This window comes from Carya illinoinensis, chromosome 8, assembly GCF_018687715.1.
Source record: "Carya illinoinensis cultivar Pawnee chromosome 8, C.illinoinensisPawnee_v1, whole genome shotgun sequence".
NCBI classification, from domain to species: domain Eukaryota; kingdom Viridiplantae; phylum Streptophyta; class Magnoliopsida; order Fagales; family Juglandaceae; genus Carya; species Carya illinoinensis.
The window spans coordinates 2691440-2710280 of NC_056759.1; the positions used below are offsets into that span (position 1 = coordinate 2691440).

Below are 18841 nucleotides of genomic sequence, written 5' to 3' on the forward strand. Positions count from 1 at the left end.
TTTAATGAAGTTTGGGGTAATATGTTGTGAAACTTTGCCATATTCTGAAGTGAATGAAATTTTCCACATCAAATTCTAAGGTATTATATCCAAGATAGAGGTTTAGAAGGGTGACTCTATGCTAGGTGAGCCCTCCCCTACACATGAGATGAACCTCCCCTCAAGGAGGTGTTTATAATGTGCTAACAAGAATAATGACAAATGGTTTAACAATTGTTTTAGGTGTAATTTAGATACTGAGGTGAGATGAAATGATTTTAAATGAAAGTTAAAAATGGAATAAAATATTATTAGAATGTTATTTTTTAATATTATTATTGTTTTGAGATTTAAAAAAATTGAATTATTTATTATATTTTATATAAAAATATAAAAAAATTATAATAATAAGATAGGATGAAACTGTTTCTATATCCAAACGAGACGAGGAGGTTTGGTGGTAGAGATGAAAATTTTGAGTTTGAGATGAAAATTTAAAACATTAGTTTTAATAAATAGTTTTAAATAGTTTTAAATAATTTAAATAGTTTTAAAACAAAAGTTTGAATTTCCAAACCTTCCCACTAAATGCCGAATCTTACGATACAACAAAGACAGTACAAGGGTAGACAACTCGATCCTACTTGGCGCTATCCTCACCGTACACTACCACAAATCATAAATATTCTCATCGCCTGATCCCTCAGTGAGAGGATTTCGTGGGAAATGGACCAATGGCCATACTTTCTATAACCCCAAACACGGGGTAAGAAAATCTTTCTTTACGACGGCCACACTCTCACTTTTTTTTCGAAGCCAAGACTCCTCGCATTATTAAAGAACACCGCCTGCCTTCACACGCTCCTTCATTAATATGATCTCGTTGAGCAAGAGCATCAATATTCTGGTACGCTCAAAAAACGTCGTGACTTCGTAATCTCACTTGACTTCTCTTGCAACCCCCATTTTTGTACATTGGAAATAATCAATGTAGAATAATGACCACACATCTCTTTAACGTGCGTATTCCACCTTCTCTTTGTCGTTGAAACCTAACTCCTTTTCTTTTTTCCTTTTCAACCCTTTTGCAATAATCCAACTAAGAAACAACTACAGGGAGAGGAGGAGGCTATAAAAGGAGGTTTCTGGCTTTTGTTTATGCAAACCTTTCTGCTTTTCGTGTCGGTGTTTTTATTTTTGGTATTCCGCGTTGGTTTTGTTTAAGCACCTGGTATTTGCAGAGACTGTTGCGTGTCGGAAGAGGAGCGCTGATGCAGAGAACAATGAAGGAGATGAGGAACGGTGGCGATTCGTTGGTGGATGTGGAGGGTAAGTCTGGTTTTGGAGGTGGTCTTGAGGATGTGTACGGTGAGGATAGGGTCACCGAGGATCAGCTTGTTACTCCCTGGACTGTCTCTGTTGCTAGGTGAGAGTAAAAATCAGAAATGAATGGACGTAAGAAGTTGCTGTTTTATTTTATTTTTGGTCTGCATTTCTAGTTAAATTGCATTTCTTTACATATAATATTTGGCTCTTTTGTCTCCACATTGCATTGGATTTCGATGCTTCATACTTTTTAATATCTTTATATGTATCAACTTTCTTAAATTGATTTGATTTCTTCTTTTCTCAGTCCAAATGGAAAATAATCTTTATTTTAATTTTTGTTGTTGTTTACGTGATCTTCTTTTATAGAGTTTAACATCTTCCGAGCTTCTCCCCCCGCCCCATTAGTTCGGTCTTTGTTTCTTGAGGCTTTTTATACGTAGAAGGTAGGATATCTAGTAGTGTAAAACAGTAAAAAGCTTTTCCTTTTTGTTGTTTTCCGAAACTGTCGTTTTGGGCTTACTGTGAAAATGATTAAATATGTCGTTACATGTCCTTTTCGTTGAAATTTCTGATGGACAAGTGATCGAGTTATAGAATAGGAAAAATTCAGTTGTAAGTATAATTATGTATTAATACGTATATTAATTTAATGTGATTGATAAAAAAGTAGATTTTATTGAAAACAGTACTAATTTAAATTTTAAATATGAAGTAATCAGTATTGATACGCAGATTAGTACGCGACAAGCATAATAAAACTCGTTGGCTGTAGCATCCTCCGAGAAGAAGGCTAAATGCAGGCCTTACTCCATTCATAAAGACTTTAAGAAAGTGTGCTAAATTTCCTGTCCAAAATTCTGGTGTCATGCCAATTTAAGATTTTGCTTCTAGTGTCTAAATGAAATTGTTGCACTCTGTTATTTCAGCTTCAGTTTTATAGATTCCTTCTAATTTTGTCCCAATTTAAAGAAGCTTATAGACTGGCTGTTCATTGCTTTTTTGTTGTTCCTTAGCGGTACTCATTCTTACCAACCATTCTGAAAACTTTTCCTTTTTGCGCATTCATTTCTTGGTTGATTAATCCATATCGTCGGGTAATGGCATCAAGTAGCAAAGCTGGAATGCATATTGGGTTTTTGATGAGCGGTATTCATTTTACAGTGGGTACACATTGCTGCGGGATCCACGCCACAACAAAGGGCTTGCCTTCACTGAGAAAGAGAGAGATGCCCATTACCTTCGTGGCCTTCTGCCTCCGGCAGTACTTTCTCAGGAGCTTCAGGTTATTTAAATGACCATGTTTAGGTTGGTTAGACAATTTGTGCTCGACCCTAAATGGATAATCTGTGATTGTTTTCTATGGTTATCATGTTTAGGAAAAGAAGATAATCCACAATCTTCGCCAATATAAAGTTCCATTGCATAAGTACATGGCCATGATGGATCTTCAGGTAATTGTTCACCTGCCTAATTTTATATTGGCTTTGGAACTGGTAAACATAGTTTGCTTCCTGGATTAAGTTAATTTTCTCGTGCCCCTCATAGAGGTCATACTCAAAACAAGGGGGGAAAAGTTGAAATTTCTTTTTAGGTGAAGGTGAAGCCAATCATGTTTCAGGCTGTGCAGCCAATATTTAAGGAACTCCTATTGAAGCTCTAGTGCAACGTTGTTGTATTATTGTACAGGAAAGAAATGAAAGGCTGTTTTACAAGCTCCTAATTGATAATGTTGAGGAACTACTTCCAGTTGTCTACACTCCAACTGTTGGTGAGGCTTGTCAGAAATATGGGAGCATTTTCAGGCGTCCACAGGGCCTTTACATCAGTTTGAAAGAGAAGTATAATTTCTGATTTTTTTGTTGATGTTCTCAATAGCCCGGAGCAGGTTATGAATGCTTGTCAATTTTTAGGGGGAAGGTCCTTGAAGTCTTGAAAAATTGGCCGGAGAAGTCTGTTCAAGTTATTGTTGTGACTGATGGTGAGCGTATCTTAGGGCTTGGGGATCTTGGCAGCCAGGTATGGCATGTCCGATTAAATTTGAATTTCATATTTTGTAAATCACGACCTGGAACTCACAGTCTTATCTCCCACCTCACATCACAGTTGAGTTTACCATCAACTTCCTTGACATGATCATCTCAAATCTGTGCAGGGAATGGGAATTCCTGTTGGAAAACTTTCTCTGTATACAGCACTAGGAGGAGTTCGTCCTTCAGCAGTAAGCACTATTCCTCTATTTTCTTCGTTGGGTTTTTTCGTAGTTTCTCCTTACGCTCTTTGAAATAAGACGCTTATTAAGGTGGATTTAAGTCAAGTCTAAGGTTCTTGGTATTATTTTTTCCAATGCACTTTTGTTTTGACCAATCCTAACCAAATATATTGGCCAAAAACTGCAAATAAAATTTGAAGTAATTGCATAGTTTCAATACCTTTTTCCTGAGTTTCACGTTAGTCCCAACAGTGCAGGTTCCATTATCCGAAACTTGTTTATGCCTTTTTTGTATAATTTGGCCCGACTTGGTAGGTTATGGTAACAATTTCCTCTTGGTGTAGTTTGATAAATTCCTCTTGCGGAGACTTTTGATTAATTATTTGTCAACAGATTGACAAAGTAATCGAACCCTTGTTTTTGGTAAATAAATTCAAAGAACCTTCATCATTGTAATTTACAATCTGAATTTATTGTCTACAGTGCTTGCCGATAACCATTGACGTTGGCACAAACAATGAGCAGCTGTTGAAGGATGAATTTTATACTGGGCTTAGGCATAAGAGGGCAACTGGGCAGGTTTTTTATGTTCTTGTCTTCTACCCTTTTCTGTTCAGTTTACTGCAATTGTTTAACTATTTCAAATTCTGTATTATTGAGGTGGTTTTTCACGTTGATTTAGGAATATACAGAGCTGCTTGATGAGTTCATGTGTGCAGTTAAACAGAACTATGGGGAGAAGATTCTAGTACAGGTCTTTTTCATTTTCAACTAACTAAATTTCATGGTTTTTGTACTTTTTTGAGTTTTTTTCACCTTGTTTTACTGTCATCTTAATCTTTAACCCTTTTCCCCAGTTTGAGGATTTTGCTAACCATAACGCATTCGAGCTGCTGTCACGATACCGCTCAACTCACCTTGTCTTTAATGATGATATACAAGTGACTACTTCGAAAACTTTTTGACCGTTAATAACATCTTCATTTCAAGTTGGTAATGTTTTCTCTAAAGGCGACCTCTTTCAATTTGATTCAGGGTACAGCATCTGTGGTATTAGCAGGGATTATTGCAGCCTTGAAATTAGTTGGTGGAACCTTGGCTGACCACACTTTCTTGTTCCTCGGTGCTGGAGAAGTGAGGCTCAAATTCCATTTGCCTTTGAAGCTCCTTTTACCTTTTTTTGTCCTAACTCTTGTCCCTTGTTTACTGAAGGCTGGAACTGGCATAGCGGAGCTTGTTGCACTGGAGGTGTCAAAACAGGTATTAATTTCTTCATCTAGACCATTTTCATTGTGTTCAGCGAACAATCTACGATCTTGTTTTGTTTACTTCACACAGACAAAAGCTCCACTGGAACATACCCGCAAAAAGATCTGGCTTGTGGACTCAAAGGTAATGGCTAGGAAGCTCATCTGAGCCGCCCCCACCTCTTCCCAAATATAATCACTTATAACGTTATACTAACTGCAGGGACTGATTGTTAGCTCCCGTCGGGAGTCACTTCAACACTTTAAGAAGCCATGGGCTCATGACCATGAACCTGTTAAGGGACTCTTAGATGCTGTCAAGGTGTGAAAAATGTTCCGGGTCTTGCTTCGTCTTCCTAAAAGATTACTTGATAAGGAAATTTTCAGGTAATCTTATACTATGCTTCCAATATGTCAGGCAATCAAGCCAACAGTGCTGATAGGATCGTCAGGAGTGGGAAAGACTTTTACAAAAGAGGTGCTTGAGGCCATGGCATCTTTCAATGAGGTTCTCTCTCTCTCTCTCTCTCTCCCATACTGTCGAATATATGTATATAATGTAAAAGAAAGTCTGATATTGATGTTAATTATCAACAATAAGTATGAGATTGAGATAGGTGATTGGATTGTAGAAACCTCTTATTCTAGCTCTCTCCAATCCAACTTCACAATCAGAGTGTACAGCTGAAGAAGCTTATAAATGGAGCAAGGTAGAATTCTGTTTCTCTTTCTTGGATTTTTAATTTGAGATTCCACATTTCTTGCATTTTGAAAATGGAAATATTATGGCTAAATGAACTAGTATCACTCTTTTTATACCATCATGATTCATGACCCTTGACCTCTGCCAATATGCAGGGCAGAGCAATCTTTGCCAGTGGAAGCCCATTTGATACTGTCGAGTATGATGGGAGAGTTTTTGTGCCCGGCCAGGTGAGGTCCTAAACTCTAATATATCTTAAATGACTCTTTACCCCCTATTACAAAGATTTTGAAGCTCACTTATTCATTTCATTCAGGCCAACAATGCTTACATCTTTCCTGGTTTTGGTTTGGGTTTGATCATCTCTGGTGCAATTCGAGTGCATGATGACATGCTTTTGGCAGCTTGTAAGTACACAAAAGAATGGGTGAAATTCAAACCCGATGATGGATAACTGTAGGAACCAAGTTGATAATGGAAACCAATGGGAACTTGGGAATGAATGGAAGAGTGGAAGAATGCAAAGAAAAAAAGTCAATAGGAATCATGTTTCTTCATTGTTGTTCTTCGTTTAATCAAAATGGTCTTGCTAGGTTCATGGTTTAACTTCTGTCTTCTTTTCCCCTCTTCCAACAGCGGAAGCTTTGGCTGCACAAGTGACACAGGAAAACTTTGATAAGGGGCTGATTTACCCACCATTCTCCAATATCAGAAAGATATCGGCCCACATTGCTGCTGATGTCGCTGCTAAGGCATATCAACTTGGTGAGTCTTTTATTTTTTTTTTGTTCCTGATTTGTTCAGCTCACTCAAAAGATGCCTGGACTGTTAAACATTGCTGCATAATTTAATTGCTTTATAGGTCTTGGTTCTCGTCTCCCTCAACCAAAGGATCTTTTCAAGTATGCAGAGAGCTGCATGTACACCCCAATCTACCGAAGCTATCTTTGAAATTCCTCCATTTGTAAGTTTCAACTTACCCGAGCATCTAACAGACCCCCGGGGTGATTGGTTTTCCTATATAGAACTCTAGTTCGTCAAGTGCAGTCGGGGTTGTGATGTTGCTATTAGGATGATAAATATTTTGTTTCCCTTTTTCTTCAAAGATGAGGGAGCCAAAAAAATTATTTTTTTACTCTTAGAAGATTCTCAATGTTTCAGATTCTAAGTCGAAAGAATAATATTCTGATACCAGAAAGAATCGTTGTGATTATGTACCTGATGCCAACCGACTGATGTGGGGGCACTTGGGGTCAATTCGGCTCAACATGGGTGTGTCATAGATGTGAGATGTATAGAGCAAAAATCTGTTCCATTGGATGGTTAAGGTAATATTGGAAATAAGATTTAGCTTGTCACATGCTTCCCATCAAAGACCAACATATCACAAACCTTTTATCAAGTAATTATGTACCCCATGTATATGTAACTATGTTACCAGCCGAAAATCTATTCATTCATGGATAGCAGAAGGCACCGCAAATGAACCCAACACATTACACATCTGAGAGATTGACACGAAGCCCTAACACATTAATATTATTACATAGTTACTGGAACGTTCAGGGAAGCACCTGATAACTTTGCGGTCACTGCATGTCATCTGCAACTTGAGAGCTCCTAATCCCCCAGAATGATCTGGGCTTCAACTTCTTGTTTGTGGCCGTGAATAACCACCCCATTTGAATTTCACAAGTGGCACAGTTAGTGATCGTCCATGCATACCTGCAAAAAATGGCAAATTGTCAACTGCATCTCCCAGGACAAGGATCACCCAAGAGTTGCATCATGATCGTACCACAAGTTACTTCTACATCTATATTAGCAGACAATAGCAGGAATATAATTATAACATTAAGAGAATGGGTTAACAAACAATCATTTCCCTGCTCGCGTCTAAGGTTCCAGGCACGCTTTTCATTGGCCTTAACAATCAGTCAGTTCACACTTTACTTGTGTTGGGTAAAATAGCACAAGTAGATGTTTTTCGAACTAGGCACAAGGACATGAGAACAATGGATAAATACCGTACCCAGGAAACCAGCTGTATTCTATCTGTGGTCGCCCTCTTGGCGCCAAGCCATTTGCTTTGTAAAGAGTCATTATCTCATGTACAAAGCCCTCTGGGTTCACGTAAGCACCAAGAGGACCTTCGCTGGACATGACCAGGATATCACTCCGCCTCGCAATTGCCGTCTGCATCAAAGAAAAAGGAAAGAACGGAATCATTAGGCAAACATGAGTCGCTACATACTAGTTAGCAAAAGCGCGCGCACACAGAGGATCAAATGAAGATGAGATATAACCTGACAAGTTTTACATCGAATAAGATTGACAGTCTCAAGCAACTCAATTTCCCGACGCAATCTATATGAAGTCCCATCAATCTCTAGGAGCTCCTGCCTTGTCGACTCAGAAACAGGGATTTTACTGGCAATATAAAATGACATATGGTCAGGCGTCCGAATAAGGCCATCCATGCTGGGTGCCCCGACTATCTTTTTCCACATATCTGCAAAATCGAGAGCAGAAGCATGAGTATCATCAACTGAGATAAAGAAAACAAAATCCGGAGGAAAAATTCCCTTTGTTTCATAAGATCTGAAACTTCACTAGATACTGCAATTTTCCACCTGAACCAATCAAGCACAGCTAAGATACTCTGGAGTAAATGAGGCTTTTTCCATTTTTTTTATTTCCTTTGAGGAGGAATTACGAATCATATAAGATTAGGGCAGGTTTGGTAGATGATAATTCTTATCTCAAATTCAAAATTCTCATCTTATCATTACAATTTTCTCAAATCTCCACACAAAATATAATAAATAATTCAATTTTTTCAAATCTCAATATAATTTTTTCAAATTCCAACATAATAATAATACTAAAAATAATATTTTAAACTTTCATTTCAAATTCAAAATTCTCATCTCTATCCCAAAACCTTAAGAAGTTTGATTCTACAAAATTCAAGACAATTTTGCAGATTTATCTATTGTCTATGGACAAACTTTTTTTTTGATAAGTAATAATATTATTGAAGAAATAGGCATAAGCCAAAGTACACAGGATGTATACAACGGATAAACCTACAACTTCCAGAAAACAAAAAGAAAAAAACTCAGAAAACTAAAACAGGTTCAGAAAATTATCCACCATTACATAAACTTTCGCCCAAAAACCCAAAGTACCCATGAAAAAAACCCTAAGATCTTCCAAAGTATGTTCTTTCTCTTCAAAACATCTCCTATTTCTTTCTATCCACAAGCACCACATGAGACAAGGAGGAATCATCTTCCAAACAGACGCTGCCTTCTTACAGCCCTTCAAACCCTTCCATCCAACCATTAAATCCACCACATCTTTGGGCATCACCCAATGCAAACCTGTCAAGCTCAGAACCTCATCCCACAAGAATCTAGACACTTCACAGTGAAGGAAAAGATGATTTACAGATTCTCCATCCTTTTTGCACATAACACACTAATCAGAAATAAACAGTCATCTCCTTCTAAGATTATCAGTTGTCAAAACTTTGCCCAAAGAAGCCACCCAACAGAAAAAAGCAACCTTGGGAGGAACTTTCACTTTCCAAATACTTTTCCATGGGAAAACACAACTACCATGACTTGACATAACTCTATAGTAAGAAGAAACTGAAAACTTAGCATTTCCAGCAGAAGACCATGCCATACTATTCCCCCTTTCAGTCTATGGACAAACTAAAGCAACATTTGTAAAGCTTTCCCATGCTTCGTAAAAGGATCAAAGCAAACATTTTTTTTTTTTTGATAAGTAAGGATCAAAGCAAACATTATTAAAGCCTTAAGACTTAAATTACAGCTGACATTTAATGTCTCTAGTGTTTTCTAACATTGGATTGGATACATGACAGACTTTGTTTAGGTAAATAAACAAGAGAGTTTTCAGAACTTAAGACTCTTGAGGTACAATATTCAGTCATGATTGAAGTCCAAAACCTCAACATTGGTGAAAGGAAGGAAGAGTGTATGGGGATGAACAAAAGTCACCTGCAGCCCTTTCGGCAAGGCAGTAGGAGTCATACATACGGTACACCCAATAGGGCCAGAATGCTCTTGGAACCCTGCGGAACTTGTTGAAATCCATTTTTTCCCAACAAGTGTCTGGCTCTTCTCCCTTGCAAGATAGCTTTCCGGGAGTGGAACTGGTCCCCAATCCCAATTTGACATTTTCAATTTGCTTCTTGTGGTCTTCATGCAACGATCCTGTGGATTCAGAGTCATTCAGGAAAGATCTTCTAAATTGTAGGTCTGACTCACACAAGAACTTGTCATCATCACTGCTTGCTGATTCATCCATTCTATCAGAAGAATCAGCCACGGAATGGTGGCTTCTCCTTTCCACAAGGGAGAGTGCACTCTCAAAGCTTTCTTCAGAACTTGAATCCAAAACATTGTCCTCATCCCTATAGGGATGCAATTTATCATGAGAGACTTTTGAAGGCCGCTTTAGTGAGACAATAGGGCTTCGAAGACTACAAAATGGTGGCAATTTCCCACATGCATCACGTGGAGTTCTTAATGGTTGATCTTCCTCGATAATTTGGACCTCTCCACATGGCTAAAAAGATGAAAGATATAACCCATATAAGCTTTTATCGATAGAGGTAACTAGAAAAGGGAAAAGAAAACAATATCATTCAAGCATGATAATCTTTCTTTGGGAAAATAAACATAGATATCATACTAACCGCTCCTTCCACATCAATCCAAGGTCTCCGTAGATGAAATCTCTGCTGGCCACGAGTAACCACATTCAGTGAACCGTCCTCTAACCGCCGGTATTGCCGAATCTATAAAAGTTTTAACAAGTGAATTAAGCTGTTTCCCTAGGTAACATAACAAGCATTAGAGCCCAAAATCTAACACTCTGAATGAAGACTCCCAAATGCATAAAATTTCTCTAGCTCCCATTAAAAGAGGCACTTTGCCAGCAGGTTTATTGGGCATGAAAACAGTATCATGATAGAGATTGCTTCACTTTCATTTCTGACAAACGTGAGCCCCAATCAATTTTACAACTGTTAGCCTCCACTTAAAAAAATAAAATGTCAGCCATAAGAAACATGGATATGCATAGAAAGATTCTCGGTATGTCTTGGTCTAGGCTCTGAAAACATTTATTATCCAGAGCAAATAATTTTAGGTGGGAAAATAATAGCCCAAATTAATCCACATGAATGTTCACATCATACAACCAAGTACTTCCAACCTCCATTTAAAAGGAAAAAGTTCTGATCATATCAATGGAAAAGTAGCATTATCCGTCAGATCACAATGAAAAGTTATCCTTGTATCAATGGGTTGTCCGTGCACATACAAAAGCACACAAGCAATGTGTGAAATGATAAATACAAGATAATTCTGTCAAGTTATATATATTTTTTTCATAAGTAGAGTTCAGGATATTACAGAGCCCAATAAAACCATGAGAAACAAACCCAGAATAAATTCAATAAATTTCTTTCTCTATGCGTTTCTTTCGTTCACTGCAGAGTACAACTTTGTTTGGATCTTAAATATGATAAGGGAAAAAAGTAATAAAGTAATTCTCTGAAGTTCTTAAATATACCTGTGAGAGAGGGGGGGGGGGGGGGAGAGGAAAAAGCTGCAGGGTTTTTTAATTATACCTCTGCTGTCGTCCCAATGGTTGCAAACCTTATTCTTCCGTTGTTAGGATCCCTGTGCACACGGACCTGAAAGAGTTCGACAAAAGCAAGGAAGAAATACCAACCAGAAAGAGATCAAGTGAAAAGCAGTCAGGAGGAGGTCACCTACCACTCCAATTATATAAGGAGCATCAACCTGGGTCAGTGCTCTCTCGACAGTGGCTATAAAATTTGACTGAATAACTCTTAAAGGAAGGGTGGCCCCTGGGAACAGAACAACTCCTGGCAAATATCACACGGATCTCCATTTTAGAAAAAGCTATAAGGGGACGAAAAAGAAGAGGAATGAAAGCATCCCCAGAATAATAAAAGACACCAGATAACAAGGTGGTGCACTCTACCATCATGAGATCTCAAAAATAAAAGGATTAACAGTAAACTAAATTCTCTTTTCTTTGAAGTAGAGGCCATCACAACTGAATTTATGCATGATAGTGCAAAAGCCATTAGAGTATGAATGGGGAAAATGAACACACTCACACGCACAGTTGCACACATAGGCATGAAATCTTCTCCAGAAAAGTTTGATAAAGAATATTAATAAGATAAATGCCAGCTATTTAAACATGTGGCAAAAACCTTGATATTATTTGTCTTCAGTGCTCGGTACAACTCGAAATACAGATTCCTCACTTCTTAAATTTCAGAAATTTTTAGATTATTCAATAACCGAACCCATTTTTCGGTAAAAATCGTGAATACCAAAGGCTGGGGCATATAAAGTATGGGTGTAGGGTTTAGGGAGAGAGAGAAAATTCTCTCCGTACACCTAAAGTTTTCTCATGAGGAAAAGTGAAAACTTTCCTTCTGGTGAAGCTTGAGGTTGCTAAATCTTGAGTGGGATGGGGCTTTCGAAATTTGTGGTTATAGAAGCTAAGGAGTTTGAGGTTTTTAGAGATGGGGTGCAAGTGTTCATTATCGAGAGAGGGAGAAGAGTGATAACAGAAATATGTTTGGGTCTGAACACAGTTAGATGGTTCATTAGAGCCATGAAGGATTGTCTGAAAAGTGGGAGGGAGGTGTTCTATTCTGCCCATCGAGAAGGAGGAAGAGGTTACACTGCTCAGAGATGCTCCAACTTCAGGGGTGGATACATGGAGGTGGTGGCATATGGAGGAGGTGGCCATAGAAACTCTGTTTGTATACCAGAGGACAAAGATGGTAGGGGATGAAGGATGTTGATGGAGGTGCTGAGGGAGGTGGGAAGAGGCCTTGCTGTCCCACCACCACCAGAGAAGGCTGTGCAATATGCCTCTCGGTCGTATAGGGAGACCCTTCAATAGAGGTCTAGTAACCAGCTTTCCAATGTCAGAATAGGGGACAAACCGAGAGGTAGGGTAGGTATGCCGAGAGTAGTTTTTCCAGCTGCTACCCAGAGTGTAGTAGGAATGGCAGAGAAAATGATGGTCTTAATATGGAAAGGGAGGAATGTGTGTTACAAGAGCTGATGACACAAGTCAAAGCCATGCAGGAAAAAATTGAATGGCTTATCAAACGAGCGGAAGGAAAACGAAACATGGGCTTGGGCTTGGACCTGGGCCATGATCCAGAAGTGTTGGTGGGTCAAGACTTGGTGGCTAGGCTGAAAGGTAAAGGGTTGGATTTTGGCCCAAGCCCGAGAAAGAAGTGGGTGGGGGAGAAGGCTACCCGCTTCATCCGAAATTTCGGCCAAGCCGAAATCTTCAATATCGGAGCTGATATTTGGGCCAAGGGTGACAAAATCGACCCATAATTTTTCGGTGGACTCGGGGGAGGCAGATGGTGGTCCGGTGGAGGCCAGCTTAGCAGTTGTTACGGAAGAGGGGGAACTTCTGGGCAACGACGGAGATTTCCTAGACCTGTTTGCGTGTAACCCGACGTCTGTGGATGAGGAGCTAACCTCGCCAATGGGATAGAAAACGCCGACAACTTCAGAACTAACTTTGTGCAACCCGATGTCACTGCAGGAGATCCAGAGCACGCCGATGAGTGAGCCAAGAACTGCTAGAAGGCTAATGAGTGTGATGGAAAGCTTGGGTCAGACACAGACCAAGACATTGGAGGAGGAGGAACCCCTAGCAAGTGAAGAACAGCCTAGGTCTGGGGAAGAAGTTGAAATTCCAGATGTAGAAGGCGTTAAAGCCTCTCGGGTAGGGGAAAAAGTGGAAGAAAGGGAGAGAAGGGAGGTGGAGGGGGAAGGTTCAATGGTTCTGTTTGAGGGAGAGGATTTCTCATAGGAAGATCCTTCTCCAATAAGCATGATAACTCCCTTACCTCATAATTGGGTCTTGAACAAGGTGATAAAGATGCAGAGTGTGGTGGGGATCTCGTGTGTGGGCTACGAAGACCAATTTAAGGCGCTGCTAACAGCCATTGAGGCCAGTCACTATCAACATGGTGCTGTATAAAAAAAAAAGTAGGGAGTTGAGAAGGCCTACTTGGTCTATCAATTATGATGGCAAGGATGGAAAGGAGGGGAGTACAAGTCGTAATAGAAATAAGGGAAGGGCTGTTTCAGTTGTTAAATGAAGCCAAAAATTCTGAGCTGGAATGTAAGGGGGTTGGATGAGGTTAACAAACACCTCCGAGTATGATCTTTGTTGAGACAATGGAAGCTGGACATTATTTTCTTGCAGGAAACAAAATTGAAGATTATTACAAGAAGAGTCATAAGGAGTTTATGGAGCTGCCAATTTACAGGATGGTCCTATTTACCTTCGAAAGGGGCCTCGGGGGGAGTTTTAGTTATGTGGGATAAAAGGATGGTGGAGAATATTGATGAGTGTGGGAGAATATTCGGTGGGGTGCTTGTTCAAAAGCTTTGAAGATGGGTTTGTGTGGGCTTTCGCCGGCGTTTATGGTCCTAATTTGGATTGTGAGCGGCGGTTGCTTTGGGATGAACTTGCAGGCATGGCTTCATGGTTGGAGGTTCCATGGTGTATTGGAGGAGATTTTAATGTGACTAGATTTCCTAGCGAAAGATTGAGGGAGAGTCGACAAACTCTTGCTATTAGGGAATTTTCAGAAATTATTTATGAGCTGGAATTAGTGGATGTACCACTAATGGGGGGTGATTATACTTGGTCCTCAAACCAAGCTTGGTCAAGACTAGACAGATTCTTAATATCTCCTTCTTGGGGGGAACATTATCCAGATCTCTCTCAGAAAAGGCTCCCTAGGATTTGTTCGGACCACATTCCCATTGTGCTGGATTGTGGAGGGATCCCAGGGGGTAGAAGGTCTTTTAAATTTGAGAATATGTGGTTAAAACATGAGGGGTTTGTGGAGCTGGTGGGACAATGGTGGAGCTCATATCATTTACAAGGCAACTTGAGTAATGTATTGGCTGGAAAGTTGAAGGCTTTGAAAAAGGATTTGAAGTTATGGAATGAGCAAATATTTGGTGATGTTACGCTACAAAAAAAAAATCTGTTTTAAGAGTTACAAAGCTTGGAGGGAGGTGGAGATGAGAGCAATCGCAAAGGGCAAGTCGTTGCTGATTTGGAAATAGTGATTCTTATGGAGGAAATTTCGTGGCGAGAAAAGTCAAGGGCATTGTGGCTTAGGGAGGGAGATAGGTGCACGAAGTTTTTTCACCGCATTGCAAACTCTCACAGGAGGTTCAATACCATTGAGTCCCTAAACGTGGATGGCGGTGCACTTACAGATCAAGCTGAAATTAAGAATCATGTGGCTGGACAATTTGAACACTTGTTATCAGAACCTCATGATTGGAGACCTACTTTAGACGGATTAGCTTTTGAGCATATCGACCAAAGTAGTATGGTTTGGTTGGAGAGACCATTTGAAGAGGAAGAGGTACACATAGTAATCAGGAAAATGAATATAGAGACAAAGCACCGGGCCCGGATGGCTTTACTATGGCTTTCTTTCAGAAGTGCTGGGAGTTGGTGAGAGAAGATATAATGCAGGTTTTTCATGAATTTTTCACATATGGAAAATTCGAGAAGAGTTTGAATGCTACTTTCATCGCACTGGTCCAAAAAAAAAAGGGTGCTATAGAGGTGCAAGATTTCAGACCTATTAGTCTGGTGGGGAGCATTTATAAGATAATCTCTAAAGTCCTGGCTAATAGAATGAGCACAGTTATGGATAAAATTATTTCTAAAACTCAAAATGCTTTTGTGAGAGGGCGCCAAATACTGATTCGGTTCTTATAGCAAATGAGTGTTTGGACTACAGGATCAAGTTGGGAGAGCCAGGTATTTTATGCAAATTAGACATGGAAAAGGCCTATGATCATGTCAATTGGGACTTCTTGTTATACATGTTGAGTCGATGTGGTTTTGGGACAAGATGGAGAAAGTGGATAAGACATTGTGTGTCAACGGCTCGTTTCTCAGTGTTAGTAAATGGAGATTCGGTGGACTTCTTTAAATAGCTCACGGGAACTACGACAAGGTGATCCATTATCACCCCTTTTATTTGTCATCATAATGGAGGCCCTAAGTCGAATGCTGTCAGCTGTGGTGGAGGGGGGATTCTTGGCTGGTTTTGTAATGGGAAACATTAACATCTCACATCTATTGTTCGCGGATGACACATTGCTGTTTTGTGAGGCAAATGCAAGACATGTACAAGCTTTGAAGGCCATTTTATTGTGTTTTGAAGCGGTATCGGGGTAAAAAATTAATCTTGCAAAGACGGAGATGGTTGCGGTTGGTGAGGTGAGGAACATTAGAGGGTTGGCCAACATTTTGGAATGCGGAGTCTCTTCTTTGCCATTGAAGTATCTTGGCCTCCCCTTGGGGGCTACATTCAAAGCCAAGGTAATTTGGGAGGAGGTGTTGGAGAAATTAGAGAATAAATTGGCCGGGTGGAAAAGGTTGTATTTAACTAAAGGGGGGTGGACCACTCTTATCAAGAGCACACTATCCAACCTTCCTACATACTACTTGTCTCTATTTCCTCTCCCTGCCAGCATAGCAACAAAAATGGAGAAACTTCAACGTGATTTTCTGTGGAGTGGCTTAGGCGAGGAGCTCAAATTCCATCTAGTAGGGTGGAATAAGGTGTGTACTCCGTTGAGAGATGGGGGCTTGGGGATCTGGAATGTGAGGGCCTTTAATGAGGCATTATTAGAAAAATGGTTATGGCGGTATAACAAGGAAAGGGGAGCCTTATGGAAAGAAGTGATTGATATGAAGTATGGAAGTGAACGGGGGGGTTGGTGCTCTAAGGAAAGTAGGGGGAGTTATGGGGTGGGGTTATGGAAGTAAGTAAGGAAAGGTTGGTGTACCTTTGCTAGTAACACTCGTCTTTGTGTGGGAAATGGCATGAGGGTTAGCTTTTGGAATGAAGTGTGGGTGGAAGACACGGTTCTAAATAAGGTTTATCCTAATATTTTCAGAATTGATCGGGACAAAGAAGCAATGGTGGCTGATTTGAGGGTAATAAGCAATGGTGCACAGGAGTGGAATATAAGTCTTACCTGGGATGCACATGATTGGGAAGTTACCGGGATGGTGGAGTTTCTCAGCTTGCTAATAACACGGTTATTGATGCTACACGTGAGGACAAGATAGTATGGAAACCTTTGAGGAAAGGGAAGTTTTCTATGTGCTCCTTTTATGATACAATTACTATGTAGCAAAGACACAACAATTTTCCTTGGAAGAACATTTGAAGGAGCAAAGCACCTAAAAAGGTTGCATTCTTTGTATGGATAGCAGCATTAGGGAAGATTCTTACCATGGACAATCTAAGAAGAAGAGGCATAATCATAACCGAATGGTCCTGTATGTGTAGAAAAAATGGTGAAACGGTAGACCACTTACTTTTACATTGTGAATTTGCTCGGGAAATCTGGAATTATTTCTTCAGCAGAAGGGATATAGCATGGGTCATGCCGGGAAGAGTGATAGAATGAATTGCAAGTTGGAGAGGAATTGCGGGGACACCACAAATTACGGCTGTATGGAAGATGGCTCCTCTTTGTATTCTTTGGTGTATTTGGAGTGAAAGAAATGATAGACTTTTTGATGATCAGGAACGTTCCATATAAGAGTTTGGGAGGTTTTTTTGGAAGACTTTATTTATGTGGGCCATCGCTTTAGAGCTGAATGGTCTCAGTTTCCAAGATTTTCTTGTATCAATTACTAGATCCTAAATAGGTGTATTCACATGTATACCTCTAGTGTACCTGGAATATGCTTATTAATAAAATTTCTTAAAAAAATAAAAAAAAATCGTGAATAACTTTGCACTACTGGAACTGAAAGTCAATACATTGATATTTTACATAAATTGATAAATAAGGACCTTCAAGATAAAACAGTGGGAGGTTCAAGATGGCGCCGCCTTCCAAGAAAGCCTTCCGATGGTGAGTGTCTTCAACCTCTGTTGCATGCAAGTGATATCATAAACCCTATATGTTTTGGATGAACATCAATATATGTATATGCATAAAACAGAAGATCATATGCGGCTATGCCTACCGCCAAGATACGTATGTGATGAAGCCAAACGGGTGTTAAATGTGAATTCGCAAGACGAAGTAGCACCACCATAACCACGATCACTTTAATTTATACGAAATAAACGTAGGAAAGTCAGCAACCAATGAAAATAATCAAAACGACATTAGTGAAATCAATTCCAAAGCATTATGAAGGGAAAAATTAAAAAAAGATTAAGCACACCCATCCCCTATTGCTAATTGAGTTCAAGCTAACATGCAAATTTTAACTTGAACTCATATTTTCCATATCTATTAATCTCAAATTTTTCATATCCATTAATTCAGCTTCCATAGGAGACAAAAAGGCTTTTGAAATCAAACGACGAAGAGACTAGCGAACTTACGTGGCGGCAAGCTCATCATTGGATGGCTCGCGGTGGTCATCTACCTCTTCGACCTGCAATTCCACGAGATCGAGCTCTCGAATCTGCTCCCTCCTGTGCCTCTCCATCTCCAATATGCGATTGTCGTCCATTTCTTCTGATTCTCTCTCAGCTGTGCTCTTCTCCCTCACTCGGTGTTATAGATTTTGGGCTTTGGGCCTAAGCTAAAAACCCATACACTGGACTCTGAAAAGTCACCCGCTCAAGAAAAGCATAGAGTACGAATCAAGTGGAAAATTTCAAATGAAATTGTGGTAAAATTTAAACCTAAATTATACGAATTAATCGATGATACCAATAACATTAATACTTTCTTTTGAGGAAAAATATAGAAAAACCTTTTTTAAATTTGAGTATTTTAAGTGGCCATATGAAACTTATCATTTAGATATTATCTTAACATGTGGCTACCACGTAATTTATTATAAAAATATATATTAAAGTAAAAGATCGTCGGAAGATATAATAAGAAAAGATTAAAATTTTAAATTTTCTCCATTTTTTATATTTATATTTTTAATTTTTTTAATAAATTATAAGACATTACATAAAAAATACCATCTAAACAATAAATTCAGAGGACAACTATTCTTTAAATTTTATACCTCTGAGGTAACGATTTAGGAACAGAAAACAAAAGACATATGGATGTTTTTGAGTGGGCCGTAGAGTCCTATACAGATCAGTACCGTGAGCCATGCACGTTTGTTTATTTAAATTTAAATTATTTTATTTTATCTCTTTCATTTTATTATTATAATTTTTTTAAATTTTTATAAAAAATATAAAACATAATTTAAATTTTCAAAATTTTTAAATAA

The 18841-nt window shown here is 39.1% G+C and overlaps 2 protein-coding genes across 6 annotated transcripts; one reads left to right on the forward strand and one right to left on the reverse strand.

Moving 5' to 3' along the window:
- Positions 1-698: 698 nt before the first annotated feature.
- Positions 699-6825, forward strand: LOC122318323 (NADP-dependent malic enzyme-like). Of its 5 annotated transcripts, none has more exons than XM_043135568.1 (21): positions 699-886; positions 1221-1405; positions 2470-2590; positions 2685-2759; positions 2995-3146; positions 3219-3324; positions 3461-3526; positions 4001-4096; positions 4200-4271; positions 4375-4458; positions 4553-4651; positions 4730-4777; positions 4856-4909; positions 4988-5086; positions 5183-5272; positions 5397-5474; positions 5623-5697; positions 5784-5874; positions 6104-6232; positions 6330-6431; positions 6629-6825. In XM_043135568.1, the coding sequence occupies exons 1-20, from the start codon at positions 854-856 to the stop codon at positions 6416-6418; spliced, it is 1842 nt and encodes a 613-aa protein (XP_042991502.1). In that variant the 5' UTR covers positions 699-853; the 3' UTR covers positions 6419-6431; positions 6629-6825. The 5 variants fall into 5 exon arrangements, with proteins under 5 accessions (XP_042991502.1, XP_042991506.1, XP_042991504.1 ...); XM_043135570.1 differs by adding an exon at positions 1084-1120 and having other exon boundaries at positions 708-886; positions 6330-6825; XM_043135571.1 differs by adding an exon at positions 1096-1120 and having other exon boundaries at positions 708-886; positions 6330-6825.
- On the reverse strand, positions 6761-18293 carry LOC122318325 (protein cereblon-like). Its single transcript, XM_043135573.1, has 10 exons — positions 17982-18293; positions 17615-17697; positions 17439-17516; positions 11287-11399; positions 11139-11204; positions 10200-10301; positions 9499-10069; positions 7774-7979; positions 7500-7663; positions 6761-7192 (listed from the first exon to the last, which is right to left on the reverse strand). The coding sequence occupies exons 1-10, from the start codon at positions 18110-18112 to the stop codon at positions 7057-7059; spliced, it is 1650 nt and encodes a 549-aa protein (XP_042991507.1). The 5' UTR covers positions 18113-18293; the 3' UTR covers positions 6761-7056.
- Positions 18294-18841: the final 548 nt, after the last annotated feature.

Excerpts from the sequence above, each read along its gene's own strand:
- LOC122318323 (XM_043135568.1), top strand. The coding sequence starts at position 854 with ATGATCTCGTTGAGCAAGAGCATCAATATTCTG. Across the intron at positions 2,760-2,994 it reads TGGCCATGATGGATCTTCAG|GAAAGAAATGAAAGGCTGTT; the intron begins GTAATTGTTCAC and ends ATTATTGTACAG. Across the intron at positions 4,459-4,552 it reads TCTTTAATGATGATATACAA|GGTACAGCATCTGTGGTATT; the intron begins GTGACTACTTCG and ends AATTTGATTCAG.
- LOC122318325 (XM_043135573.1), bottom strand. The coding sequence starts at position 18,112 with ATGGACGACAATCGCATATTGGAGATGGAGAGGCACAGGAGGGAGCAG. Across the intron at positions 17,517-17,614 it reads ATCACATACGTATCTTGGCG|AGGTTGAAGACACTCACCAT; the intron begins GTAGGCATAGCC and ends TGCATGCAACAG. Across the intron at positions 10,070-10,199 it reads GGATTGATGTGGAAGGAGCG|CCATGTGGAGAGGTCCAAAT; the intron begins GTTAGTATGATA and ends TCATCTTTTTAG.